The sequence below is a fragment of the Camponotus vicinus genome, unplaced genomic scaffold (assembly GCF_025532165.1).
Source record: "Camponotus vicinus isolate PSW18456_S1 unplaced genomic scaffold, iyCamVici1.0 SCAF_8, whole genome shotgun sequence".
In the NCBI taxonomy this organism is placed as follows: Eukaryota; Metazoa; Arthropoda; class Insecta; order Hymenoptera; family Formicidae; genus Camponotus; species Camponotus vicinus.
Window position 1 is genome coordinate 2687205 of NW_028141980.1, and position 25975 is coordinate 2713179.

Sequence of the window (25975 nt, forward strand, 5' to 3'; positions counted from 1 at the left end):
AAAGATAACTATAAAAATATACGATATAAATTATTTTATCTTAGAATAATTATGTTTCTTTCCGAAATCGTTTTATCGAACGTTTACTTTAAATGTAATTAAAACATTAACTTATGATACATTTATATATGGGACATAATCGTCATCCACAATTATGGACGTAGCACGGACACACACCAAACACGGTGTTTTATCATGCTATCGAAAGTGGATGTGGCCCTGTAGTTCCAAGCGGCTGTAAAATGGATGTAGAGGCGCTGCTGTACGAGACCGAAAAGCTATCGTAAGGAAAACGGCCGGATGGCCGCTCTCAGGCTTCTCTCTGTTAAGGCCATCACACACAAAGGCTGCGTTCCAAAATTGCATAGCTGCATATGCATAGCATAAGACCATATGAACCAATGAGCATCGAGTATTAAATCGCCATATTGACTTACATAACATAATACTCGATGCTCATTGGTCCATATAGTCTTATGTTATGCATATGCAGCTATGCAATTTTGTGTGTGATGGCCTTTAAGGTGAAAGCACATAAAATTGCATAGGCGCATAACCATAAGCATAAGGAAATTGATTGGTTCACAAACATATGCATAAGAAAATGAATCAATCAATTTTCTTATGCTTATGGTTATGCGCTTCTGCAATTTTATGTGCTTCCACCTTTAAGGCCATCACACACAAAATTGCATAGCTACATATGCATAGCATAAGACCATATGAACCAATGCGCATCGAGTATTAAATCGCCATATTGACTTACATAACATAATATTCGATGCTCATTGGTCCATATGGTCTTATGTTATGCATATGCAGCTATGCAATTTCGGCTGCGGTCAAGGGGACGCTGAAGATGCTTTGAAGCGTTTGATTGACCAATCAGGGTAAAAGGAGTAAAGATTTCTTTAACCTGATTGGTCAATCAAACGCTTCAAAGCATCCTCAGCGTCTCTTTGGGTGCTTTCCATTTAGCGACACAAATCGACACAAGTGTCATTCTATCTTTGTTTGTGTTATTCACTGAAAAAAGATAGAATAATGCTTGTGTCGACTTGTGTCGCTAAATGGAAAGCACCCTTTGACCGCAGCCTTCGTGTGTGATGGCCTGTAGTCGGTATGACGGTTTTCTCAACCCTAAACAACTGTCGACTTTAGTGCTTCATAACTTTTTTCGTAAGTAAGAGCGACAATTTTAATTAACAGATTCGTGTTTTAAGCCTACGGCACACGGTACAATTTTTCGTACTGGATTTGATAAGATTTAGTAAAATATTAGAAATGCTGCATTCTGATTGGTGCATTTTTAGTATTTTACTAAATCTTATCAAATCCAGTACGAAAAATCGTACCGTGTGCCGTCGGCTTTACACTAAAATACACTAAATTGTTAAATTTCAGCGAAATCCGTGAGGACACCACTCTCCTTCATATTTACCACAATTTTTATTGAATGTAATGTTGTTGGATGATTTACAATTATGCGAAATATAAAGATATTATATCAGAAAGCTCTAAAAATGTATCCTATAAGTACACAGGCAGTACAATCTGGTAGTATAATACAATTCATTTTAATTTACACTGTACAATATATATGTATACATATAGTAAAGTATGTAAATATTGTAATACGATATTGAATAATAATATTGAATAGGAATATTAATGGGACTTAGTGATCAGATTGCACAAAATTTTATAGACAACTCAAAAACTATTGATTTGGTACGTACAATGCAGTTTACTGGAATTGGTTTGTTTATAAGCGTAAGTACATTTGTATTATTAATGTTGCATGACATATAAGAATTTTAAGTATTTTTCACAGATATTTCTAGTATATTTGCTTAATGTTTTTGAAATTTAATATTATAAAATATATAGTTTATAATAGGTAGATTATAAAATATTTAAATTAATATAGACTAATATAGATTATAAAATATATAGATAACATAACATTATACAAATATCAGAAATAGAATATATTACTTATTAATAAGTAAAAATTTATGCATTAATAAAATGCATAGGGTCCAGCAACAAGAACTTGGTATGGTATTTTAGATAAATATATAGGTTCTAAAGGTTATTCTGTTGCAATAAAAAAGATTGTGTGCGACCAGTTACTATTTGCACCTACATTCACAGCAGTTTTACTAGTTACTATTGGTATTTGCCAAGGAAAAAGTACTGAAAAATTAAAAATTAAAATACAAGATGAATATAGTGATATTTTAATGAATAATTATAAGGTAATGAATTATATATCTCATATAAATTTTCTTTTATTTGTTTTATGACATTATTATTTTACATTATTATTATTTTATTTTAGCTTTGGCCTATAGTGCAACTTGTAAATTTTTCTTTAGTGCCTTTACATTATCAAGTTTTAGTTGTACAAGTGGTTGCTGTATTTTGGAATAGTTATATTTCATATAAAACAAATTTGAATATATAAAACACATTGAATTTAAATAAATTAACTGATTGACACACAAATTGTAATTGAGTATAGTTTTTACATGTATGTAATAAATATTTCATAATAGCAATAATTAAAATATTTTATAAAAATATTTGTTTATAGTAAAACTAAAATTCTATCGATTTTATATCTATCACATTAATATTATTTTTTTATATATAATAAAAAAAAGGAAGACATAAAAAAAGAAATAATAAGAGAAAAAGTGAAAGACAATGTTGTAAAGATATGGTTAATGCTTTATTGATATAATAACAATTTTTTGTTTTATTTAAAATAATCTATCAATTTGTAGAAATTATAACAGCGTGTGTGTGTGTGTGTGTGTGTGGGCGCGCGCGCATGTGTACACAACATAAATAAGTTATAACATAAATTATATACATATTTTTATTTATTTCATAACTTATTGTATTATATTCTGAAAATTAATATTTCAATAGAAATATATCTTTGTATAATTTGTAAACATAAATATATATTAAGTACAAGTCTCTATTATAATGTATACTTCTTTAATCACACTTATATCATCATCTAATCTTAAAAATGGTGTTGCTTAAATATTTGCATCCTTTACACTTTGCCAAATCAATTCATCAATATTTAGTATATGTTAAAAAAGATATAATATTGTTTGAGTAATATTTTATAATTTTTTATAATTTTTTCAGTAATACTATGTACACACACTATTTAAAAACACTGTGTATACTATTATTTAAAAGTATATTGGAAGATAGTTAAATAACAACTCGTATAACTATAATACTTAATATATATATACTTTAAATACTTAAATTATCTTATATAAACATTAAATTAAAATTTATTATTTTTTTTTAATGTGCCTGCATAAATAACTTTTAAAGGACTTGCTTGAACACAAAACAGATTTTTAACATAATATAAAAACTAATATTTTTGTAAAATTTTAACTGGTTTGATTGTTGTTATGTCACCATTCTATCTTTTCATATATATCGAATAGTATATAACATACACGTATTTTAAATATACTTTATCTTTCAAAATAACAAAAATAACATTTATTTATATTAAAAAATGTGATAATCAAATGTAACTCTCATTAATCATCATCGATCATTATGTAAAATTAATAAAAGAATAAATTAATTTTAGAATAAAAGAAATTATAAAAAAATAATCATATTGATAAATCATAAAAAATAGATTACACAGGTCTACAAAAAATGGGATCATGATTGTTGTCGGGCAGCTGGGGGTCATTTCCGAAGTAATTTTCTGCGTAGAATCCGAATCCGAGGTCAGAATTGGCCCATCACGTCAGGATTTTGAGATATTTGAGGTTATATACTCGAAAAATGGCTTTTTGGGTTACTTTTGAGGTTATGTACAGGACGCACAAAATTTTTTAGCTCTTTTCTTCTAATTGCATCATTTAGTACTACTCTTTCCCTTCAAAATGAACTGTCGAATGGTCATCTACGATTTTTCTTTGCAAAGTTACGGCCATTTTAAGATGACATGATGAATTCCAAACCCTGCGCCGTTATAGCCCAACAACCTCATGAGCATTCACATTAAACCTGTAAACTTTGAACTATAAACCCGAAAACCTGGACTGAAAACTGTATATATGGGTATATATTCGTAATCAGCGACCCCAAAAACCCATATATACAGTTTTCAGTCCAGGTTTTCGGGTTTATAGTTCAAAGTTTACAGGTTTAATGTGAATGCTCATGAGGTTGTTGGGCTATAACGGCGCAGGGTTTGGAATTCATCATGTCATCTTAAAATGGCCGTAACTTTGCAAGGAAAAATCGTAGATGACCATTCGACAACTCATTTTGAAGGGAAAGAGTAGTACTAAATGATGCAATTAGAAGAAAAGAGCTAAAAAATTTTGTGCGTCCTGTACATAACCTCAAAAGTAGCCTAAAAAGTCATTTTTCGAGTATATAACCTCAAATATCTCAAAATCCTGACGTGATGGGCCAATTCTGACCTCGGATTCGGATTCTACGCAGAAAATTACTTCGGAAATGACCCCCAGCTGCCCAACAACAAAACCTTGTAAACCTGTGTTATCAATTCTTGTGTTAACAAATTAAAATTCATGTTGATTTTAACTACATACATACATACATGTATTACAAAATTAAACTTTTTATATTACTGTGTTTGTGTTCAATTAAAGAATTTTTTAATATATTATAATAATATTTTAAGCAAGATTGAAAAGTAACGCGTTACTTTTAATGCCGTTAACATTACAATTTTTATTTTGATAACTATAATAGTAATGGTGTTAAAAATTTTGTGTGTAACAGAAAAAGTGACTTTGTTACTTGTGACTTGTTATTTTTTAATTATGACTATCGAATTTATAGTAGTTACTTTTATCGTTACTTTTTTCGAACTTATTCAATATTGATGTAAAGAAACTTTTCTTTCTCTCTTTATAAGAAACATTTTGTTACAGATAATTCGATGATTGGTCAAGAATTCAAGATAATAAAAATTATATAGATATTAGTATATCATGTCATCTAATTACAAAAATTTTTGATTATTTACAAATCTATTGAAAGAAAACTAACAGTAAGAAAATTGTTTCTATTTATAACATATTTAGAAATCTAAAAAAAAATAATTTGCAAATTTAAAAAAAATTTTTTTATTCAAAATTAATTATTATCAAATTATTATACAATTCATATCAATAACGATGTTATTATCATAATATCGCTTTTTTTATATCTTAATATAAAATGATATTTGAAAATGTAAATTTATAAAATAAATGTAAAGTATGGAAATAATATTAAAAATTTGAATTTTAGATGTTTAACTTAATTTTGTATTAATACTAAAAAAAAGTAACGGAACGATTTGTGTTAGTATTTGAGTAATGATAACAAATAACAGTAACGAGTTACTTTTCAGAAAAAGAAATAGTAATGAGTTATTTTAAAATTAACTTTCCTAACCCTTATATTAAATAATACATTTAAATGAATTAAGCACAAATTCATTAATTTGTGGAATGCACTTTTATGTGGAATGATAATTTATTGTCATACCAATTCTAATTCTTTTTTGTACTCAATACTATTCCTTTTCTTTTAAAATTTGAAAATTATCTTTTTTAGAATTTTGAAAATTATGTTGCTCTCTTATATATTTATATTTGGTAGATAAAAGTATAATACATCTCTAACAAATGGAATATAAAATTACAAATATAAAATTTTATATTGTGCTACATTTCTTGTTTCTTTTATACTGTTTTAATAAAAATTTTGACAATTGTGAACGCAAATATATTTATCTAATTACAAAAATTAACAGTATAAAATATGTGTATATATAAGGACATTAAAAAAGAGATATTTACTGATTTACCTGAAAATGTTTCAAAATCGTTATCATTAACAATTTGTTGTTGAACATTTTTCTGCTTTTGCAACAGCAGCAGGTATGGTATCAGTAGTTTTAGATAATATACACTGTCCGAGTAGCTCTGGACATAATACATCATTGGAAACAATGCTATGGATTTTTTTTAGCAAGTCATAGTTGATGCGCTGTGTTATTACAGCATCCTGCCTGTTTTTGCATTTAATATTTTATTAGAAGAATATCATATTTATATAAATATAGGGTTTATTTAAATTTACAATACTATTTATAATTTAAGGAAAAAATATACATGATATATATTGCTTACTTATATTCAGGATGTGAAGTGACCTCTTTCCTTAGCCAGGCTGCAGTTGTTAAAAGTTCCCCAGAAGCTCGTTTTTGTATTAATTTTATGTATCTTTGTATAGTGCAATGTGTATCTGCATCTACATCCATATTAGCAAGATACGAATTAACTAATGGCACAAGACCAGGAAAAATACCATCCTAAAAAATACGAAAATAATAGATTACATTAAAAATAATAGAATTTATTACACATAAAAATTATATTTACACGAAATTTATATACAAAAGTGTATATTTATTTAAAAATATGTATTATACAATAACACAAAATATTCTTATATTGCATATTTTTTTCCTAAAATAAGCACCTTTCCGTTAATAATTTCATTAATCGTAAATTCAGTGTATTCTGATTGAGCATCATCAGATTTTATGTCTGAAGTAATATCACGACGAAACCAAAATTTCTCCACTTTGATCGCATCTCTTTTTTGCGCCTTGACCATATTTTGATCAACTTTACTGATTGGAATTAAAAGATTTAATTTGTAACTCAATATGACTCTCGTCAATAATACTGTAAAACAAACTATTGCGGCATTTTCAAAGTCCGTGATTTGAACTTCACATGGACGGAATTCTACACGCCAACCGATAGAAGAATTTGGCGGTGGTGGTTTAAAACGCATCGTTTGCCAGTTTGTAGACTGTATATTCTAAAATAATAACATATTTTATAATTGTTTTATTTTGCAATTGCAATTAACATCTGTAAGTTAGTATTACATCCATAAGCTAGCAATTGTAATTTTACCTCAAAGTGATCAGTATCTTTCAAATCGTCCTGATGTACTTTTTCGGAGAATAAAGATACGCTATCTCTGATAAACAAATGAGCTATATGTTGCGCGAGTAAATGATCAATGTCGTTATCCAAAAGTTGCTTATATATTTCGTCATCATATGTCACAGGGACATCATTATATCTCTCCCCTTGTTTGCTAAGATACGAATCGATAGAATCGTATCTAGATTTACTGATTCTAAATTTATTTTCCTTAAGAGGTTTCAATCCACGTTCCTCTTGAGTTCTGCAGTCCACTGATGAAGATATGACGCTCCATCGACAATCAACATCACTTATATAACCGCGATAAAATGGACTAGCTGCAGTTAAAGCTAACTGTCAAATGTTAAAGAAATGTTCTGTAACGTATGCATGAAAAAACATTCTGACAGTACATTATTGTAAAAAAAAAAAAAATTATTTAATACTAACCATAATTGGACATAAAGGTGTCAATTGATCATATAATGTTCTTGCTTCTTGTATATTACATGCTTGAAAAGTGAGTTGTAAACAACAACATCCCATCCCAAAGCCCATTGCATCCATGTAGATGTGATTATCTTTAGATGCCTTAGAGGAGGATCCATCATCTCCCTTATCGATAAGATCTTCTTTAAATAACAATGGCACATTTTTATCTCTGTAAACTAAAAAATATCCTTGGATCATAGAATTACATACAACTTACTCATCCAAGTATTTTAATATAAACAATAAAAAATTTTCAATATTATCTATAATGCTATCACATACTGGGAATGTTTATAGCAACTTTCTCTCCACGTCGTTCTCTTATGTTTCTAGTCAATGTTTTGAAACGTGGGTGACCAGGATATATAGCTTCATCAGGAAAAAATAAGCTCTTGGAGGCACCAGTATTGAATGTCGGATAAGCAGGAGGATCAGTAAATTCAGGAGCTCCTACTCTATAACAGAAATAATAAAATTTATGAAATGACTAAATATTTATATATGTATACATATATATTTTTTAATGATTTATTCTGCTTAAAATTACCTTGGAAAAACAGTTAATGACATTAAAACTTCATTAGGTTGTAATAATTTTGTTGCTTCTTGTCTTCGATATCGCATGTTAGCTTCAACAACATTAAAATGAGCTAATAATCCTCCATATGGTTTTCCTGGAGTTCCTTCAATCATATAAGCACCATATTCTGGTCTCCAAAGTGACTTTACATTTCTGTGAAAATAATTATGTATATGTATATATATGTATATATGTGTATTTATATATATATGTGTGTGTGTGTGTGTATGTGTGTGTGTAACAATTTGATATTTATTAAAAATCAATTATTGCATAAATAAAATAACATAAAACTGGAAGTTTTCAGGCTTTTCCAGAGATTTATAAAAATTTTTTATATTTTAAAAATGTTTTAAAAATTTTTTATATTTTATTTTAGTTTTAAATTTTTTGTAACAAAATTTTATTGAGAGAGAGAGAAAGAAAGAGAGAGAGGATTCTTTGTTCTTTGACAATTTCTATTTTTTACTCCCGACTGCTGCCAACCTACGGTTGTTTCTATGTTGTACACTTTCATGTCAATAAAAGTGAAATTAAAAGTAAGGATTAAAATTAGCAAAAAAGCATGCTGACGTTTTGAAACTTATTCAATAATTTTTATTTAATATATATTTACAGTATATTATTAAATACAAATCAAGGAAAAATATTATTTTAATATCGATATGTATTATGTAGGGACTTACTTTGGATCTTCATTTTCTTTTTCATTTAAGATTTTTAATATTTCCATAGCTCTTAAGTTGAGTTTTGCAGTTTTTGAATCATCATCAAATTTTATGAGCATGTACTCTACCTATATAAAGATAATTATGCTATATATATATATATAAAATAAAATTCTTAATGTACTTACACAGGCCTGCGAAATTTGAGGTTTGGTTAGTTACAAAAAGAAAAGTAATGAATAATAGATTTTTTGACGCTGAAAACGAATCTGGCCGCAGAATTTCTCCAATACGTCCAGTAAGTTTTTGAGTAATTTGTGGTTACAAAGTCTAAAAATGGTTATTTCGATCAATTTCATGAATTTAATATGAGAAAATCTAATTTTTTAAAATATTTCTGCCAATGGCATCGTATAGTATTAGTCTTCACCTTTCAAATTCATTTTTGATTGCTGTCGCACGATTTTTTTTCGCTCATATATACAACCCATACGGAAAATAATTGGTATTAGAGAATATCCACTAGATATTCTTCATATGCATTGAAGATATCCACGAATATCCACGAATGAAAAATAATTATTAGAGATGCTGTAGATATTTAAATGTCCGCAATTCGAGATTTCATAAATTTTTACAGGATATGTAAACCAATATCCTACAAATATCCATACAATATTCAGTGGATATTTATTATATATAGATACATTTATTATATGTATATTGATATTTATTTTTGGATGGATATTCATTCAATGTTCTGTATATAGATACATGTATGACAGAATTAAAAAAAAAATTAACCGGTTAATTTATAGAGTTCTGGAACTCCTCGCAAAAGCTAGAGGAGATGCGACTATAATAGTCTCCGCTCTTTGATCGACAAGTGGCTCGTGGGACTTGTGCTGAGGCCTTATAAGCCTCCGCTACAATGACTCTCGAGTGTATCTACAATTCAGTCGTACAGTTGTATTGATGGTCGCTTGAGGTGATAATTTCGGTTGCAAAACAGTCGTAGTCGCAGTCGTTTGAATTCCTATAGGTTCAATTCCTATTCGAGCGACTGCGACTACGACTGCTTTGCGACCGAAAATAATGCGGAAATAAGGAAATAACCATCTCAAGCGACCATCAATACAACTGTACGACTGAATTGTAGATACACTCGAGACTCTCGAGAGTCATTGTGGCGGAGGCTATATATTGTCTTAGATGGAGTCCCACTCTCAGGTTAGGCGCTTTCCTTTTCGCCACCTAGCGGCGAAGCTCGTGAAAGTATATGAATATCCATTGAATATGTTTGGTAGCTACTTGGTGAATATACACTTACACGTAAAAAAACGGGCCACTAAATTTTAGCAAAATTTTTCAATAGCAACAAATCAGCAAAAAATCACCGTATTGATGAAATAAAGCTTAAATTAAACAATCCTCTTAAAAACTAAAAAAATCAAATTTGAGACAATAAATGTTATACAAAATGAATGCTAAAGATAGACTTTAAGAAATAGAAAACAAATTTTTTTTTAACTGCTGCATTGCTCAGGAGAATCGGCTCTCTGGTACACACAAACATGTTTTTAAGCTTATTTATTTCTTAACAAATCCATATTTTAATAAATTTTTTCTACGACTTTTTTTGATAAAGTTATATCGTTTTGAAGAAAATGTTACAAAATAAAACTTTCCTTGTAAAATTTGCAATTCAGAAGCAAATTATCATGGAAAACTTGTTCAAAAAAGAAATTAAAGTGTAACTCAATCCAAGATGCTTCACATAGAGATAGACGGTCATATTTAAATCTTTCCTCAAAACGATATAACTTTATCAAAAAAGATCATAGAAAATTGATTAAAACATGAATTTATTAGGAAATAAATGAGCTTTTTTTAAAAACCCATACATTTTTGTACTAGGAAACAAAAATTTTTGTAAAATTTTTGTACCAGTTAAAGAAAAATTGTTTTTCATTTCTTAAACTATCTTCAACGTCCGTCATTTTGTAAAGTATTTTTTGTAAGAAATTTGTATTTTTGCTTTTTAAAAAAAATTTTCAAGCTTTAATTTGAGTTTTTGTTTCATCTTAATACGATGATTTTTCGCTGATTTATTGTTATTGAAAGATGTTAAAAAATTGTGTTAAAATTTAGTGGCTCGTATTTTTTGTATGTGACTGTAAATATATGGATAACATGTGTATATCTAGTGGATATCTCTGGTAGCTACTTAGTGGATATAGATATGTGGATGATATATATACATCTACTAGTTATCTATAGAGGATATGGACTTCATATAGACATTTAGATATTTATTAGATATCTATTAAATAAATTTTTCCGTGGGAAGTTATAAAACTGGTTATGCATAATGGTCCAATAAGCCATTCCAATTCAACTGTGTTATCTCTCTGTCTTATCATGAATCAAAATTTGGATAAAAAGATAAATTTTTGAACGTTGCCTGTGATTTCTTGAAATTAAAAATGGCGACAGAATCACAATAAAAAGGTATAAAATTTAGAAAAATTTATCAAAATATGTAACAACTGTATTAGATATATTTTTACAGGACTTTTTTGGACAACCAAACCTGACATATGTAAGACTTTTTAAATTTCGAGATAGTGGATCTACCATGTTGATACCTGTGTAAATTTTCCTTAACGTAAATTTTCATATAACTTCCCAGATAGCAAAGTCTGTTCAGGCAGATTTTGCCAAACATCTGCGACAAATTTTTATCAGCAGAAAGACTACAGATTGTATACAAAACCTGTTACATTAGATAATAAAAGCAGAATGGCAGAAAATTCTGCAAAACCTGCTGACATAATTTGACAGCAAGTCAGTAGCAGAAATCGAACAGGATTTGTACAGAATCATCATAGCAGATTGGCAGCAGAAATCAAGCAGGACCTGCGCAACGCAATTTGATGTTCGATTGGCGGCAGAAATTGAACAGGGTCTGCGCAATGCAATCTTCTCACATTACCTGTTAGCAGGATTTGCGCGGTTTCTGTTGCCAATCTGCTCACATCGCCTGTCAGCAGGTTCCGCCGACAGAACACGAGCTTAATGCGGACACAGATAGCTACGGTTTTGGTGTGAGATTCTGATCAAATCTGCTGCCAATCTGTTGCCAATCTGCTTAGCATTTTGCTATCTGGGTTCATACTTGTATATTTCAGCGAAAAAAATCGTGCAGCGGTAATCGAAAAGATGAAGACTAGTACTATACGACGTCATTGGCAGAAATATTTCAAAAAATTTGGTTCTTTCATAATAAATTCATGAAATTGCCATCTTTGGACTATTTAACTATAAATTATTTGGAAACCTGATGTGCTAGGGAAATTCTGCGGCCAGATTCGTTTTCAGCGTTAAAAAATCTATAAGATTTACCTACTTTGCTTTTTGTAACTAACCCTCGCAGGCCTGTTATTAATGAAATTGGAAACAAAATATAAAATAACAAATATTAGAAACAAATATTAGAACAAATATTAGAATACATAAAAAAATCAGATTGCAAAAAAAATTTTCTGTTTGTAACATATTGTTTTGAAATATTTTATATATCGAAAATCATAACAATATTTGAACCAAATCAAATATTCAATAAATAAATAAAGCCATGTTTTATAACAACACATAAGTATCGAGATACAGATGTTTTACATAAAGTGTTACAAGATATTCAAAACTTAACACCATATAAAAATATTTGTTTAAAAAATTTCAGCTAAAATTTATAATTTTTAGAAAAAAATTAATTGAATTTCAATTAAGATTATTTTTCAAAATTATGTAAATGCAAACTTAATTTTTTTTACATATGTTGATTTCTTGCACTCTTCAGTATAAAAAATAATAAGAATAAAATAGTTAAAAGTTAAATAGTGAGATATTTAAATAATGATATTTTATATTTTAATTTGACACAATTTCATATAAATTTTAAAATATCTTGTAAAATATTCATTTTTTGATTATTTTGCCTCGATATTTTTTAAAAGATACGTAGCATTGTGCAATATATATATATATATATATATATATATATATATATATATATATATATATATATATATATATATATATAACTGTTTTTTTTATACTTGATTTATATATATTTACTTGATATATATATATTTTATATATATATTTAAAACTGTTTTTTTTTTACACTTGATTGATTTATCTCATTAGTTTGTGTATAAAATTGAGGCAAGATAAAAAACGAGTATTTTATGAAATATTTCATAGTTTATGTAAAATTATATAAAATTAAATATATATATACAATGTATATATACAATATATATATATATATATATATATATATATATATATATATATATATATATATACACAATATGTATATATATATACAATATCTCATAAACTATTCAATTTTTGACCATTCTATTCTTATAACTTTTAATGTCAAATATTGTGAGAAAACAATTTGTATAAAAAAATTAGGATGATTCAGTTGAAAAAATCTTAATTCACATTCATATAACCTTAAAAAAAGGATTTTAATTAAATATTAAAGATTTTCAACATTTCTCTCTCGAAATCCTATAAATTTTGAATAAAACATTTTATAATGATGTCAAGTTTTGGAGGAAATACCTTACAACACTTTATATAAAATACCATATCTATGTTTTAATTTTAAAGAATATCGAACATAAAAAATATTTATAAGTTTTTGAAAATATCAATTATATAAATATTATAAAACTATTCAAACAACTAAATATAGGAAATTTAAGAATAATAAGAACATAAGAATATTTGTTAAAAAAAATCAAATTTTAATATAATATTGATCTAATCATATGTTTATATGTATAATATCAAATTTTGCAAACTATTACATGTTGTGTATCTTTTAGTAATAGTTTGTACAATATTAATTCAAATTTAAATAAGTTTTTTATTAGTATTTTTAAATATTAATTTTAATTTTTTGCAAAAATTTTATTTCTCATAAATGTTAATGATTGAAATCTTAAATTAAAATCTGAACTTGGCAAAAAATTTCTGAGACAAAGTATCATAAGAATCATTATTTTAAATCACATTATTATTTTAAAATATAAACAACCTTGAAATGTTATCTTGTTTTGATAATAAAAATCTAATAATGATTTTATTTTTTCTCCACTTTTCTTTTTTGAAATTTCAATATTATATTTATCTTTATAAAATCCAAACAATAAACAGGAGATTTCCAATATTAACTTTCTAATATTATTTTCTCAAGTATTAAATATTGAATTCAAATAATCAAATGTTCTATTACTGATCTGATTTGTAATTATTACTAATTTTGAATTGGAAATATTTCTGCAGTTTTTTATTTTTGTGATAACACTATAAAGTATTTTTTTAATTGTACAAGGAAAGAGAGTGAAATAAATATAGCTCATTAAAAGTATCTCATTAAAAGTATAACAATAAAGAATAAAAGCTAGAAATGAGATAAATTGATATCTCGATTAAAAACTTAGTTAAAAAGAATTATGACAGTGTAACAAGTATGAATTGTGAATCATTAAGTGATTAAGTAGTAATGACATGCGATAATTACATGATGTAACATCAGGAAATTTGTATAATATGCATGCAATATATGATGCAACGCGAAATCTCGAGAAATGTGGAAAATATTGTACAAGTTTGATCAATTTTTCAATGATACTGTAATAAATATTTGAATAGCTATACCAGTTTGATACGTATGACGCACATGATATACCATCGCGACGAATCGATGAGAAAAATCAAAAGACAACATGATTAACGATCAAAATCACGAATGCAATTTTTCAGGAAAAATAATAGTGCAAATTATTATCATTATTATCATTATTATCATATTATCATTTCCAATGCAACCTGTTGTAAATCATGTTGAATTTTGACTCAATGTATACCTCATCACCCCACTTGAGAACATCTCCTTGTCTATCTCTGAGTCTTTTGTAAAGGTTAATAAATTGAATAACTCCATGTTTGCGCACATGATCGGACAATTTCTTCGTTTCTTCCCAATTTAAGGGACTTCCTTCAGAAAGTAGGCCCATCTTCGGCTTATTAATCGATAAATAGTCTTCGGAAATTGACGTCGAAAACAAATTTCCGCGAAAAACGGATACAATGTCCGATTTACGCTAACTCGTACCCACAGACTACCCATAGACTCTTATCAGAATATATATAGGCTGTGATCGGGAAGACGCTAAGAATACTTTGAAGTTAGGAATCCTCAAGCGAGGAATAAGACACTGGTCTAGTTTCCACCGAAGTCTTCAATCCGATTTTGCTTCGGTGCGCATCGGATTTAACATACTGTTTCCAATGGCTGCGTTCAGCAGAAAAAGCTGCTTTGCAACTGTTGTAAAATGCGTGAGCCTGATTGGTGTATGCTCTTAATTTTGACTGAATCTAAGAGCATACACCAATCAGATTCACGAATTTTACAACAGTTGCAAAGCAACTTTTCCTGCTGAACGCAGCCAATGACAGCACCCTTAGGGTGGGGTCCCATGGAGCGTATTATGGGGCCTGTTCTTTTTAGCTGCACTGCTGCACTAGTGCAATTAGTTAGAGTGAAAGAAAGTATGTTTGTCTCTTTCCAACTTATTGCACTAGTGCAGCAGTGCAGCTAAAAAGAACAGACCCTCTGATGATACGCGCGTATCGGGCGTATTGAAAATCTGACCAATCGCAGACGTTCCGCTGTTTGTGATACGGGAAAGTTACGTCTGCGATTGGTCAGATTTTCAATACGCCCGATACGCGCGTATCGTAGTACGCTCCATGGGACCCCACCCTTAGGGTGCGTCCCGATGAAGAAAGAAATAGCGGAACGGAATAGTAACGGAAAAGTAACTATATGATGGCTAACCAATCAGAATGATTCCGTTCCGCCTTTACATGGCCGGGTTCCCCATGGCAAACATTTTACGGAACGGAATAAAAACGAAAATTATGTACTACATAATGTCATCATGTATTAATATAATATAATGAATATTTACCATGTCGCGTTAATAATAAAATTAATTAAAAAATCATTAATGATAATATTAATGTTAATTATATAATATAATGTTAATTATTGATAACATAATGTTAATTATTTTATTACACGTGATTTCAGTAAATTGCTTCACCAGGTTTTAGGCCGGTATTCATAGTCCGTTCTTATATTTAAGATCGTCTTAAGAACCCATTCAACCAATCAATGACCGCATTGCAGCTATTTGATTGGTTGAATGGGTTCTTAAGACGATCTTAAATATAAGAACGGACTATGAATACCGGCCATAGGTTATCACAGACATGATATATCTATGTAATACATGATGATATTATGTAGTACATAATTTCCGTTTTCATTCCGTTCCGTAAAACGTTTGCCATGGGGAACCCGGTCACGTAAGCCGGTTATACAATAGCTGTCGTAAGTCGGGTGTCGTAAGAGTTGACCAATCGTATTCGATTATTCTTCTCTAAAATCAACTGTGATTGGTCAACTCTTACGACACCCGACTTACGACAGCTATTGTATAAAGCCGGTTATACAATAGCTGTCGTAAGTCGGGTGTCGTAAGAGTTGACCAATCGTATTCGATTATTCTTCTCTAAAATCAACTGTGATTGGTTAACTCTTACGACACCCGACTTACGACAGCTATTGTATAACCGGCTTAACCGGCTGTAAAGGCGGAACGGAATCATTCTGATTGGTTAGCCATCATATAGTTACTTTTCCGTTACTATTCCGTTCCGCTATTTCTTTCTCCATCGGGACGTACCCTTAGGGCTACTGCACACAGGACACGGCAACGCGTTCCGCGCGGCGGAAGCTGACGCGATAGCCAATCAGCAGATACATAACATCCACCGCGCGTCAAAGTTAAACTCAATCCAACTTTTGTATTGGCTTAGGGTCTATCCAGACAAACTTGCATAAGTGCATAAGCATATGCATAAGAAATGGACCAATCACATGTCTCTATAAGGGATACTATACTATAGCATAAAATATATACATAGGTCCATATTCTGAATCCTCTTTTATCGATAAAAGTGCCTATAAAAGTGGCTTATAAGCCTTCTGATTGGCTATAAGCTACTTTTAGAGGCACTTTTATCGATAAAAGAGGATTCAGAATATGGACCATAATGTCGAAAAATTTTGTGTATCCAGGTTACATTCCAAAACGTAAGTAATCGAAGGAAATTTTACTCGATGGCCGATTTGAACTAATCAGAAAGGCTTAAAAGAGTTTCGGAACGGCCATTCGAGTAAAATTTTCTTGGTTACTTACGTTTTGAAACGTAGCCCCAGAAAGCTTGCATGGCGTATGCATAGGCCGGTATTCATAGGCCGGTATTCATAGTCCGATCTTATCATGGACCTAAGAAGATATGGATGGAGTCTAAAGCGCTCATATGGGCGAGGGGGCTGTGAAATTTGCGGTAAGGGAGGTGTATAGCTCTGTCTCTTTCCAAAAGCAACCTTCGGGTGTTTCCGTCGCATATCCGATAATTCCCGAAAGGTTATATATCCCATATTAGCTAACTTTCGAATAAAAATACATGTATTTTTATTCGAAAGTTAGCTAATATGGGATATATAACCTTTCGGGAATTATCGGATATGCGACGGAAACACCCGAAGGTTGCTTTTGGAAAGAGACAGAGCTATACACCCCCCTTACCGCAAATTTCACACCGCCCCGGCTCTAGACTCCATCCATATCTTCTTAGGTCCATGGATCTTATATTTAAGATTGTCTTAAGCGTCGTCTACAATGAGATTTTAAGGAGACTTAAGGCGTAAGACTTAAGAAATTGACCAATCACAGTCAAGTATTAAGAGAATACTCGACTGTGATTGGTCAATTTCTTAAATCTTACGCCTTAAGTCTCCTTAAAATCTCATTGTAGACGACGCATTAAGTCTGGTCCGAGGTTGACTTAAAACCTCATTCAACCAATCAAATGGCTGCGTAGCATTTCAAGCTCGAACTTAAGACGATCTCAAATATAAGATCGGACTATGAATACCGGCCATAGTCCGTTCTTATATTTAAGATCGTCTTAAGAACCCATTCAACCAATCAAATAGCTGCAATGCGGTCATTGATTGGTTGAATGGGTTCTTAAGACGATCTTAAATATAAGAACGGACTATGAATACCGGCAATAGTGAGCTAAGCCAATCACGTCTTTTATAGAAAATCGTGATGAAACATAAATCAACATAAATGTAACATATGCACAAGCAAAAGTAAAGTCACTAGATTTCATATCGTTGAAATTTTATGCATATGTATATGCAAGAGCTAATGCCATTTTATAGGACATTACTGTGACATTGTTCTAGAATATCACCCGGTAATCTATATACTTATTATAATCTATGATTAAGAGCCGCTTCGACCAAACTCCGATTAAAGCCCCTTGCACAATGCTAGGCAACAGGCAATAGAAATAGGGAATAGAAACTATTCACCAATAAATACGCGGAATAGAAAATATTCGCCAATAGGAGCAGAGAATACATACTATTTCTGTTCTTATTGCCTGTTGCCTATCATTGTGCAAGGGGCTTAAGGGCCTGAGCACAAAGATGTCGTAACTGTTTCCGACAAAGGGCCTGAGCAGAATGGCTGCCTTATAATTTTAAGACTATGTTTTATGCCTTAAGTCTTTGTCTTAGGTAACGCACAATACTGTGTGTTATGTCTCGAGTCTTATGTATACGCGAACGTTTATTTCTTACAAACGTTCACGTATACATAAGACTCGAGACATAACACACAGTATTGTGCGTTACCTAAGACAAAGACCTAAGGCATAAAACATAGTCTTAAAATTATGAGGCAGCCATTCTGCTCAGGCCCAAAGTCGTATGCGTAAGTCGGAGACGTTAGTCAACGCACAAGGATTTTACGTAAACGTAGGCCGTATCTTGTATTGCATGTTATGCGATACCTAAGTTTACGTAAAATCCTTGTGCGTTGACTAACGTCTCCGACTTACGCATACGACTTTGTCGGAAACAGTTACGACATCTTTGTGCTCAGGCCCTTAATCGGAGTTTGGTCGAATCGGCCCTTAATCATAGATTATAATAAGTATATAGATTACCGGGTGATATTCTAGAACAATGTTACAGTAATGTCCTATAAAATGGCATTAGCTCTTGCATATACATATGCATACGACTTTATCGGAAACAGTTACAACATCTTTGATTCGTATTAAGTTAGCCGGAAATTTTTCAGCCAACCAAAAATCTCCTTATGGAATCGTTTGTATTTCGTATGAAGATGTTTGAAGTGTGATTAAAAACGTTTGTGAGTAATTAGAATAATTATAAAAAATTAATCATTTTTACAGTATGTAGTTAGCCAACATAACTAAATATTAAAAATTCTCCTTATGAATCGTTTGTATTTCGTATGAAGAGTTTTGAAGTATAATTAAAAAGGTGTGTGAGTCATTCGTTTAATTTTAATTAAATTTTTTTATATTGTGAAGTTAGCCAGAAGCTATATAAAATGGACGCCGTCCTGTGATTGGTCGATTTGCTTATGGTAAATACTAAAATTTTCTCATGTGTACTGACTTTAAGTGTAAGCAAAACGAGCAAATTTATCTCTTTTGTAACTTTTAATCCATGACTAATTTATTATTAATTCCGCATAATCGCATAATATATCATGGATCGTGGATAAGCGTAGATAATTGAAATATGTTTTTCTACCAATAAATAAGTAAATCTTTTATAATTGTTTTATAATGTAGTCATCATTCAGAAAATGATCACAATTTGTGATTATGGTTCATATTCTGAATCCTCTTTTATTGATAAAAGTGCCTTTAAAAGTGGCTTATAAGCCTTCTGATTGGCTGTAAGCCACTTTTAGAGGCACTTTTATCGATAAAAGAGGATTCAGAATATGGACCTATGTATTTAATTGTTATTTTATATTCGCTTTCAAATAATAAACTATATAATAATAAAATTTATATAAAAAGATGGTAATATATGTAATCCAATTAATTATAATTGACAAAATAATTTCTTGTGAAAAAATAAAAGTAAAAAATATAGAAGAATTTTTTTTATAGCTTGTATAAAAAATCAGTTTTATGCTAAGTATATTATAATTTTCTGGACTGTAGTAATATTTAATATATAATTTTTGCTATATAAATATATATTTCTGATATAAAATCTATTTCTACAGATAGTAAGATCGGCTGAGTTATGTCACAGAATATCGGAAAGCTTACATCAAAATGCGAGAGAGAGGAGATGGCATATATCAATATGAATCCATTGCTGATGTTGTAAGAGCAAAAATAGATATCTCTGTAGATTTTATTATTTTTGCATCTGAAAACTTGAAAATTGCCCATGCCTTATCGGAAGTAAGTCTTCTTTTGTATTTTCAAATATATATAAGCGCACATTTTTAGCATATTCTTTTATGTTATCATTTTTTTTGTTAATTATTATTGATTATTATTGATTACTTTGTTAATTATTGTCAATTAAGAAGAAATATATATTTATATAGCAAAAATTATATATTAAATATTACTACAGTCCAGAAAATTATAATATACTTAGCATAAAACTGATTTTTTATACAAGCTATAAAAAAAATTCTTCTATATTTCTTACTTTTATTTTTTCACAAGAAATTATTTTGTCAATTATAATTAATTGGATTACATATATTACCATCTTTTTATATAAATTTTATTATTATATAGTTTATTATTTGAAAGCGAATATAAAATAACAATTAAATACATAGGTCCATATTCTGAATCCTCTTTTATCGATAAAAGTGCCTCTAAAAGTGGCTTACAGCCAATCAGAAGGCTTATAAGCCACTTTTAAAGGCACTTTTATCAATAAAAGAGGATTCAGAATATGAACCATAATCACAAATTGTGATCATTTTCTGAATGATGACTACATTATAAAACAATTATAAAAGATTTACTTATTTATTGGTAGAAAAACATATTTCAATTATCTACGCTTATCCACGATCCATGATATATTATGCGATTATGCGGAATTAATAATAAATTAGTCATGGATTAAAAGTTACAAAAGAGATAAATTTGCTCGTTTTGCTTACACTTAAAGTCAGTACACATGAGAAAATTTTAGTATTTACCATAAGCAAATCGACCAATCACAGGACGGCGTCCATTTTATATAGCTTCCGGCTAACTTCACAATATAAAAAAATTTAATTAAAATTAAACGAATGACTCACAAACCTTTTTAATTATACTTCAAAACTCTTCATACGAAATACAAACGATTCATAAGGAGAATTTTTAATATTTAGTTATGTTGGCTAACTACATACTGTAAAAATGATTAATTTTTTATAATTATTCTAATTACTCACAAACGTTTTTAATCACACTTCAAACATCTTCATACGAAATACAAACGATTCCATAAGGAGATTTTTGGTTGGCTGAAAAATTTCCGGCTAACTTAATACGAATACATCTTTGTGCTCAGGCCCCAACTCAATCGTTGATTAAAGGGTTGCCAACATGACAAAATAATTCAGTGTGACCAATTGTATTTCTAACAATATACAGAGAGAAGCCAATATAATTGTAGAAATACAGTATATCGTCAGAAATACAATTGGTCACACTGAATTATTTTAATCAACGATCAAGCCCTATGCACAATGAAAAACACAGGCAACAGGAACAGAGAATAACACAGGCAATAGATTTCAACCTATCGGAAGGCGTGTATCAATGCACAATGAAAAATATAGGAACGTAGAACAGGCAATAGGAATAAAATTTTCGACGCGTTGGATTTTTATTCTCTATTGCCTGTACCTGACCAATCACAGTGATTTGATTTTATGTACTTTCTTTAGCGCTTTTTCGAACGAGCTCTTCGAACGAGGTTATATGGGCTCCATGAACTTAGCCGGCCAACTTCGATTTTTTCAATTTTTTAATAGCGAATCGTTTGTTGGTCGTTTGTTGGTGATTGTTGGCCTAATTACAGCGTTTGTTGGTTTATATTTTTTTGTAAAATAAAGAAACAAAAATCAGCGTGAAGTTAACCGGCGAAATCTCATTTTCGTTTAAAAAGAGGTTCAATCGATGCGGAATCGTTTGGAGATGATTGTTTGCCTAATTATAACGTTTGTTGGTTCATTATTTGCTTAAAAAACGAAAAATAAACTTTTACATTAAGGCCGAATCTACAATAGGAATAAGCCTTAAGTAATTGATCAATCACAGTTGAATGTGAAATAGTAATCGTATATGATTGGTTAATTTCAAGTTGCAAAGCGAAACCTCGCTTCGCGTGGAAAGTTGCACCCTCCTGCACCCACCCCGCCGGTAGGGGTGCCTACGGTAGGGTGCAACTTTCCATGCGAAGCGAGGTTCCACTTTGCAACTTTTCACGCGAAGCGATGGGGACGGGGTGGGTGCGGGAGGGGGGGCCAAAGGCCCCCCTTCCACCCCCCCCACCCGTGTGTGTGTGTGTGTGTGTGTGTGTGTGTGTGTGTGTGTGTGTGTGTGTGTGTGTGTGTGTGTGTGTGTGTGTGTCAGCTCCATGCTTGTCGTAAGAAATTAACCAATCATATTCGATTACTATTTCACATTCAACTGTGATTGATCAATTCCTTAAGGCTTATTCCTATTGTAAATTTGGCCTTAATGTAAAAGTTTATTTTTCGTTTTTTAAGCAAATAATGAACCAACAAACGTTATAATTAGGCCAACAATCATCTCCAAACGATTCCACATCGATTGAACCGTTTTTTAGACGAAAATGAGATTTCGCCGGCCAACTTCACGCTGATTTTTGTTTCTTTATTTTACAAAAAAATATAAACCAACAAACGCTGTAATTAGGCCAACAATCACCAACAAACGACCAACAAATGATTCGCTATAAAAAAAATTGAAAAAATCGAAGTTGGCCGGCTAAGTTCCTGGAGCTGGTTATATGTGCATTCGCGATACATTCAGTAAACATGACATTTAATCACGATTATTATAAAGAAAAAAGTTTTGACGATAGGATGGAAGATATTACTTTCGGAGACATTGACGACATGGATACAGAATACTTAGCTCAAAGTGAAAAATGTGGAGACGAGCTTTTGATAGATCTGGTACGATCTCGCCCATTTCTTTATGATAAGAAATTAAAGGAATATCGAGATAGTGAAAGAAAATGCATGGGCAGAAGTATCTTCTATTTTGAAAACTTCAAGTAAATTACATTTAATTGAATGTTTTTTTAAATAAGTTTTTCCAATAGCTAAGGTCCGAATTCATAGGGTCTGTTCTTTTTAGCTGCACTGCTGCACTAGTGCAATAAGTTGGAAAGAGACAAATATACTTTCTTTCACTCTAACTAATTGCACTAGTGTAGCAGTGCAGCTAAAAAGAACAGGCCCATAGTCGTTTCTCAAATCTTAAGACTAGAGAATTTCTTAAATCTATCCTAATACGACCATTTCATTGGTTGAACTATCCTATTCAACCAATGAAATGGTCGCATTAGGATAGATTTAAGAAATTCTCTAGTCTTAAGATTTGAGAAACGACTATGAATTCGGACCTAAGTGTATATTGCACTGACAGTAAATATTACTTGTTTGATGTAAATAAGTTATTTGAATAATTCTAATAATATATTCTAATAATATCCAGCACTTAGTTTTTTTCTTTCTCCACTTGTTGTACAATCCTAGCTCAAATACTTGCGTAGCAGCAAGAAATAGCAATAAATTATCCTCAAAATTATCCATTGCGAGGAAACCTATAAAAAGCAATCATTCCCGTGTTATATTTTATGTTTAATAAAAATAGTTGTTAATTGCCGAAACAGAGAAATTGATCAAAATTTAATCTCTCTGAAGAAGGTACTGGTCCATATTCTGAATCCTCTTTTATCGATAATAGTGCCTCTAAAAGTGGCTTATAGCCAATCAGAAGGCTTATAAGCCACTTTTAGAGGCATTTTTATCGATAAAAGAGGATTCAGAATATGGACCACTGTATTGACAGTTCGTATTATTGTAGGTTATGTATGGAATTTATACCGCTGAGTTCTGATTGGACGGCTCTTGTCGCTATCGCCGTCATTGTGAATTGACGGCGATAATTTCTTATTTCTTGTTCCCTGTTTCCTGTTCCTGTTGCCTGTGCTTTTCATTGTGCATAGAGCAAGTAATAGGAACAGAAAATAGTATCTATCTCCGCTCTTATTGGCGAATATTTCTATTCCGCGTATTTTGGTGAATAGTTTCTATTCCCTATTCCTATTACCTGTTGCCTAGCATTAAGGCCCAGTTCCACAACTTAAGCCGACGGCACACGGTACGATTTTTCGTACTGGATTTGATAAGATTTAGTAAAATACTAAAAATGCACCAATCAGAATGCAACATTTCTAATATTTTACTAAATCTTATCAAATCCAGTACGAAAAATTGTACCGTGTGCCGTAGGCTTTACTTTAACCGAAGTTCAGCTCGTTAAAGGAAGATTTACATTGCGTCCAATGTCCGATGTATGACGTCCGATTGGATACAGTGGGCTTTGGATGCAATGTAAATCCTCCTTTAACGAGCTAAACTTCGGTTAAAGTAAAGCCGACGGCACACGGTACGATTTTTCGTACTGGATTTGATAAGATTTAGTAAAATACTAAAAATGCACCAATCAGAATGCAGCATTTTTAATATTTTACTAAATCTTATCAAATCCAGTACGAAAAATTGTACCGTGTGCCGTAGGCTTAAGTTGTGGAACTGGGCCTTAATGCTAGGCAACAGGTAATAGGAATAGGGAATAGAAACTATTCACCAAAATACGCGGAATAGAAATATTCGCCAGTAAGAGCGGAGATAGATACTATTTTCTGTTCCTATTACTTGTTGCCTAGCATTGTGAAAGGGCCTTAAATCAAAATCTAGAATTCCATTAAATACAATCTTCAAATGTTATAAAAATCAATCACAAAAACCGTATTAACATCTTAAAAAGTTACATTCCAAAACGTCATCTTTGAGGAAAATTTTACTCGATAGCGGAAACGTTAGAAGGATTTAGAAACGGCTATAGAATATAGAATAAAAGAAAAATTTTCCTCAACGAGAAATGTAACCTAGGACATTATTAAGATTTTAAAATAAGAACTATGAAGGCTTATAAGCCACTTTTAGAGACACTTTTATCGATAAAAGAGAATTCAGAATATGGACCTTAATATACACAACACACAGACACACACACACATACATTACGCGCGCGCGCAGATACAATCCATGTATACGCACTACATCTATGTATACGATACGTACATACAGACTTAAAATACACACACTATTGAATATTAACGCATACTACTGCGCAAATGTTCTTTATCTATTCTGTTCTATTTTATTCGTATAAAGTGACAATTTTGTCATGTAGAAGCATATGTAATAAGACGTCGTTTGAAATAATATATCGAAGTGTGATTTCAAATCTGTTACGTGTTGGATTTTACGATAGAAGTGTCGAAAGTCACTGCTACAATTATTAGTGAAGCAATCGTGAATATAACGTACATGCGTTTCACACTTATATTGGTTGTACAATTTGTTTTTCGTTTTAAAAATTGAGGCGCATAGTGTTAACGATTCTTTGATCCATCGATATTTTAAACACATTTATATTGAAATATAAATATTACCGATTACATTATATTGATATTATGCATCAAATATAAACCATATTTTTAATTATGAAGATTATTAATATTGATTAAATCGCGCATATATGGTTATGGATACTAAGTATGCATAGAACTGCTTAATAAATTTGTACAGTAAAAACCTCAATTGATGACATTATGGAGAAGTTTGTGATTGACTTGGATAAAGTTCTCAATGATTTCGAATTCAACGAAGGTAAACAATTTTCAAGCCAATTACAAGTCTTTACTGTAGATACTTTCATCTTTTAATTTCTACATTATAATTAAAAGAATAGAGTTTTTATCATATAAAATTATTATTAAAAAAGAGAGAGAGAGAGAGATTCCTGGTGGAAATAATTTTACAATTTATGTATTTATACAAAAATTAATATTTAAT

General features: G+C 30.5%; 3 protein-coding genes across 12 annotated transcripts in view; 2 read left to right on the top strand and 1 right to left on the bottom strand.

Annotated features, from left to right (window-relative positions):
* The first annotated feature begins 1037 nt into the window (after positions 1–1037).
* Mpv17 (Mitochondrial inner membrane protein MPV17) lies at positions 1038–2993 on the top strand. 2 transcript variants are annotated; one of them, XM_083105904.1, is made up of 5 exons: positions 1038–1179; positions 1405–1557; positions 1664–1773; positions 2040–2261; positions 2345–2993. In XM_083105904.1, exons 2-5 carry the CDS (start codon positions 1485–1487, stop codon positions 2468–2470), a joined length of 531 nt encoding a protein of 176 aa, XP_082962030.1. In that variant the 5' UTR covers positions 1038–1179; positions 1405–1484; the 3' UTR covers positions 2471–2993. The 2 variants fall into 2 exon arrangements, with proteins under 2 accessions (XP_082962030.1, XP_082962031.1); XM_083105905.1 differs by having other exon boundaries at positions 1051–1183.
* Positions 2716–15053, bottom strand: Gclc (glutamate--cysteine ligase). 3 transcript variants are annotated; one of them, XM_083105902.1, is made up of 11 exons: positions 9573–10088; positions 9199–9426; positions 8957–9098; positions 8787–8896; positions 8068–8253; positions 7803–7975; positions 7479–7696; positions 7014–7382; positions 6568–6915; positions 6216–6397; positions 2716–6094 (listed from the first exon to the last, which is right to left on the bottom strand). In XM_083105902.1, the coding sequence occupies exons 4-11, from the start codon at positions 8885–8887 to the stop codon at positions 5917–5919; spliced, it is 1755 nt and encodes a 584-aa protein (XP_082962028.1). In that variant the 5' UTR covers positions 8888–8896; positions 8957–9098; positions 9199–9426; positions 9573–10088; the 3' UTR covers positions 2716–5916. The 3 variants fall into 3 exon arrangements, with proteins under 3 accessions (XP_082962028.1, XP_082962029.1, XP_082962027.1); XM_083105903.1 differs by having other exon boundaries at positions 8957–9426; XM_083105901.1 differs by lacking the exons at positions 8957–9098; positions 9199–9426; positions 9573–10088 and adding an exon at positions 14720–15053.
* A 9692-nt stretch (positions 15054–24745) lies between these two features.
* Positions 24746–25975, top strand: part of Sara (Smad anchor for receptor activation) — a 36360-nt gene continuing 35130 nt past the window's right edge. For 3 of the 7 annotated variants that reach the window (XM_083105795.1, XM_083105793.1, XM_083105796.1), the window contains exon 1: positions 25039–25789. In XM_083105795.1, the coding sequence (XP_082961921.1) occupies positions 25732–25789 (58 nt within the window). In that variant the 5' untranslated portion in view covers positions 25039–25731. Of the gene's footprint in view, positions 24998–25038; positions 25790–25975 lie in introns of those variants that run through there. The other 4 variants (XM_083105791.1, XM_083105792.1, XM_083105789.1 and 1 more) reach the window with 3 other exon arrangements.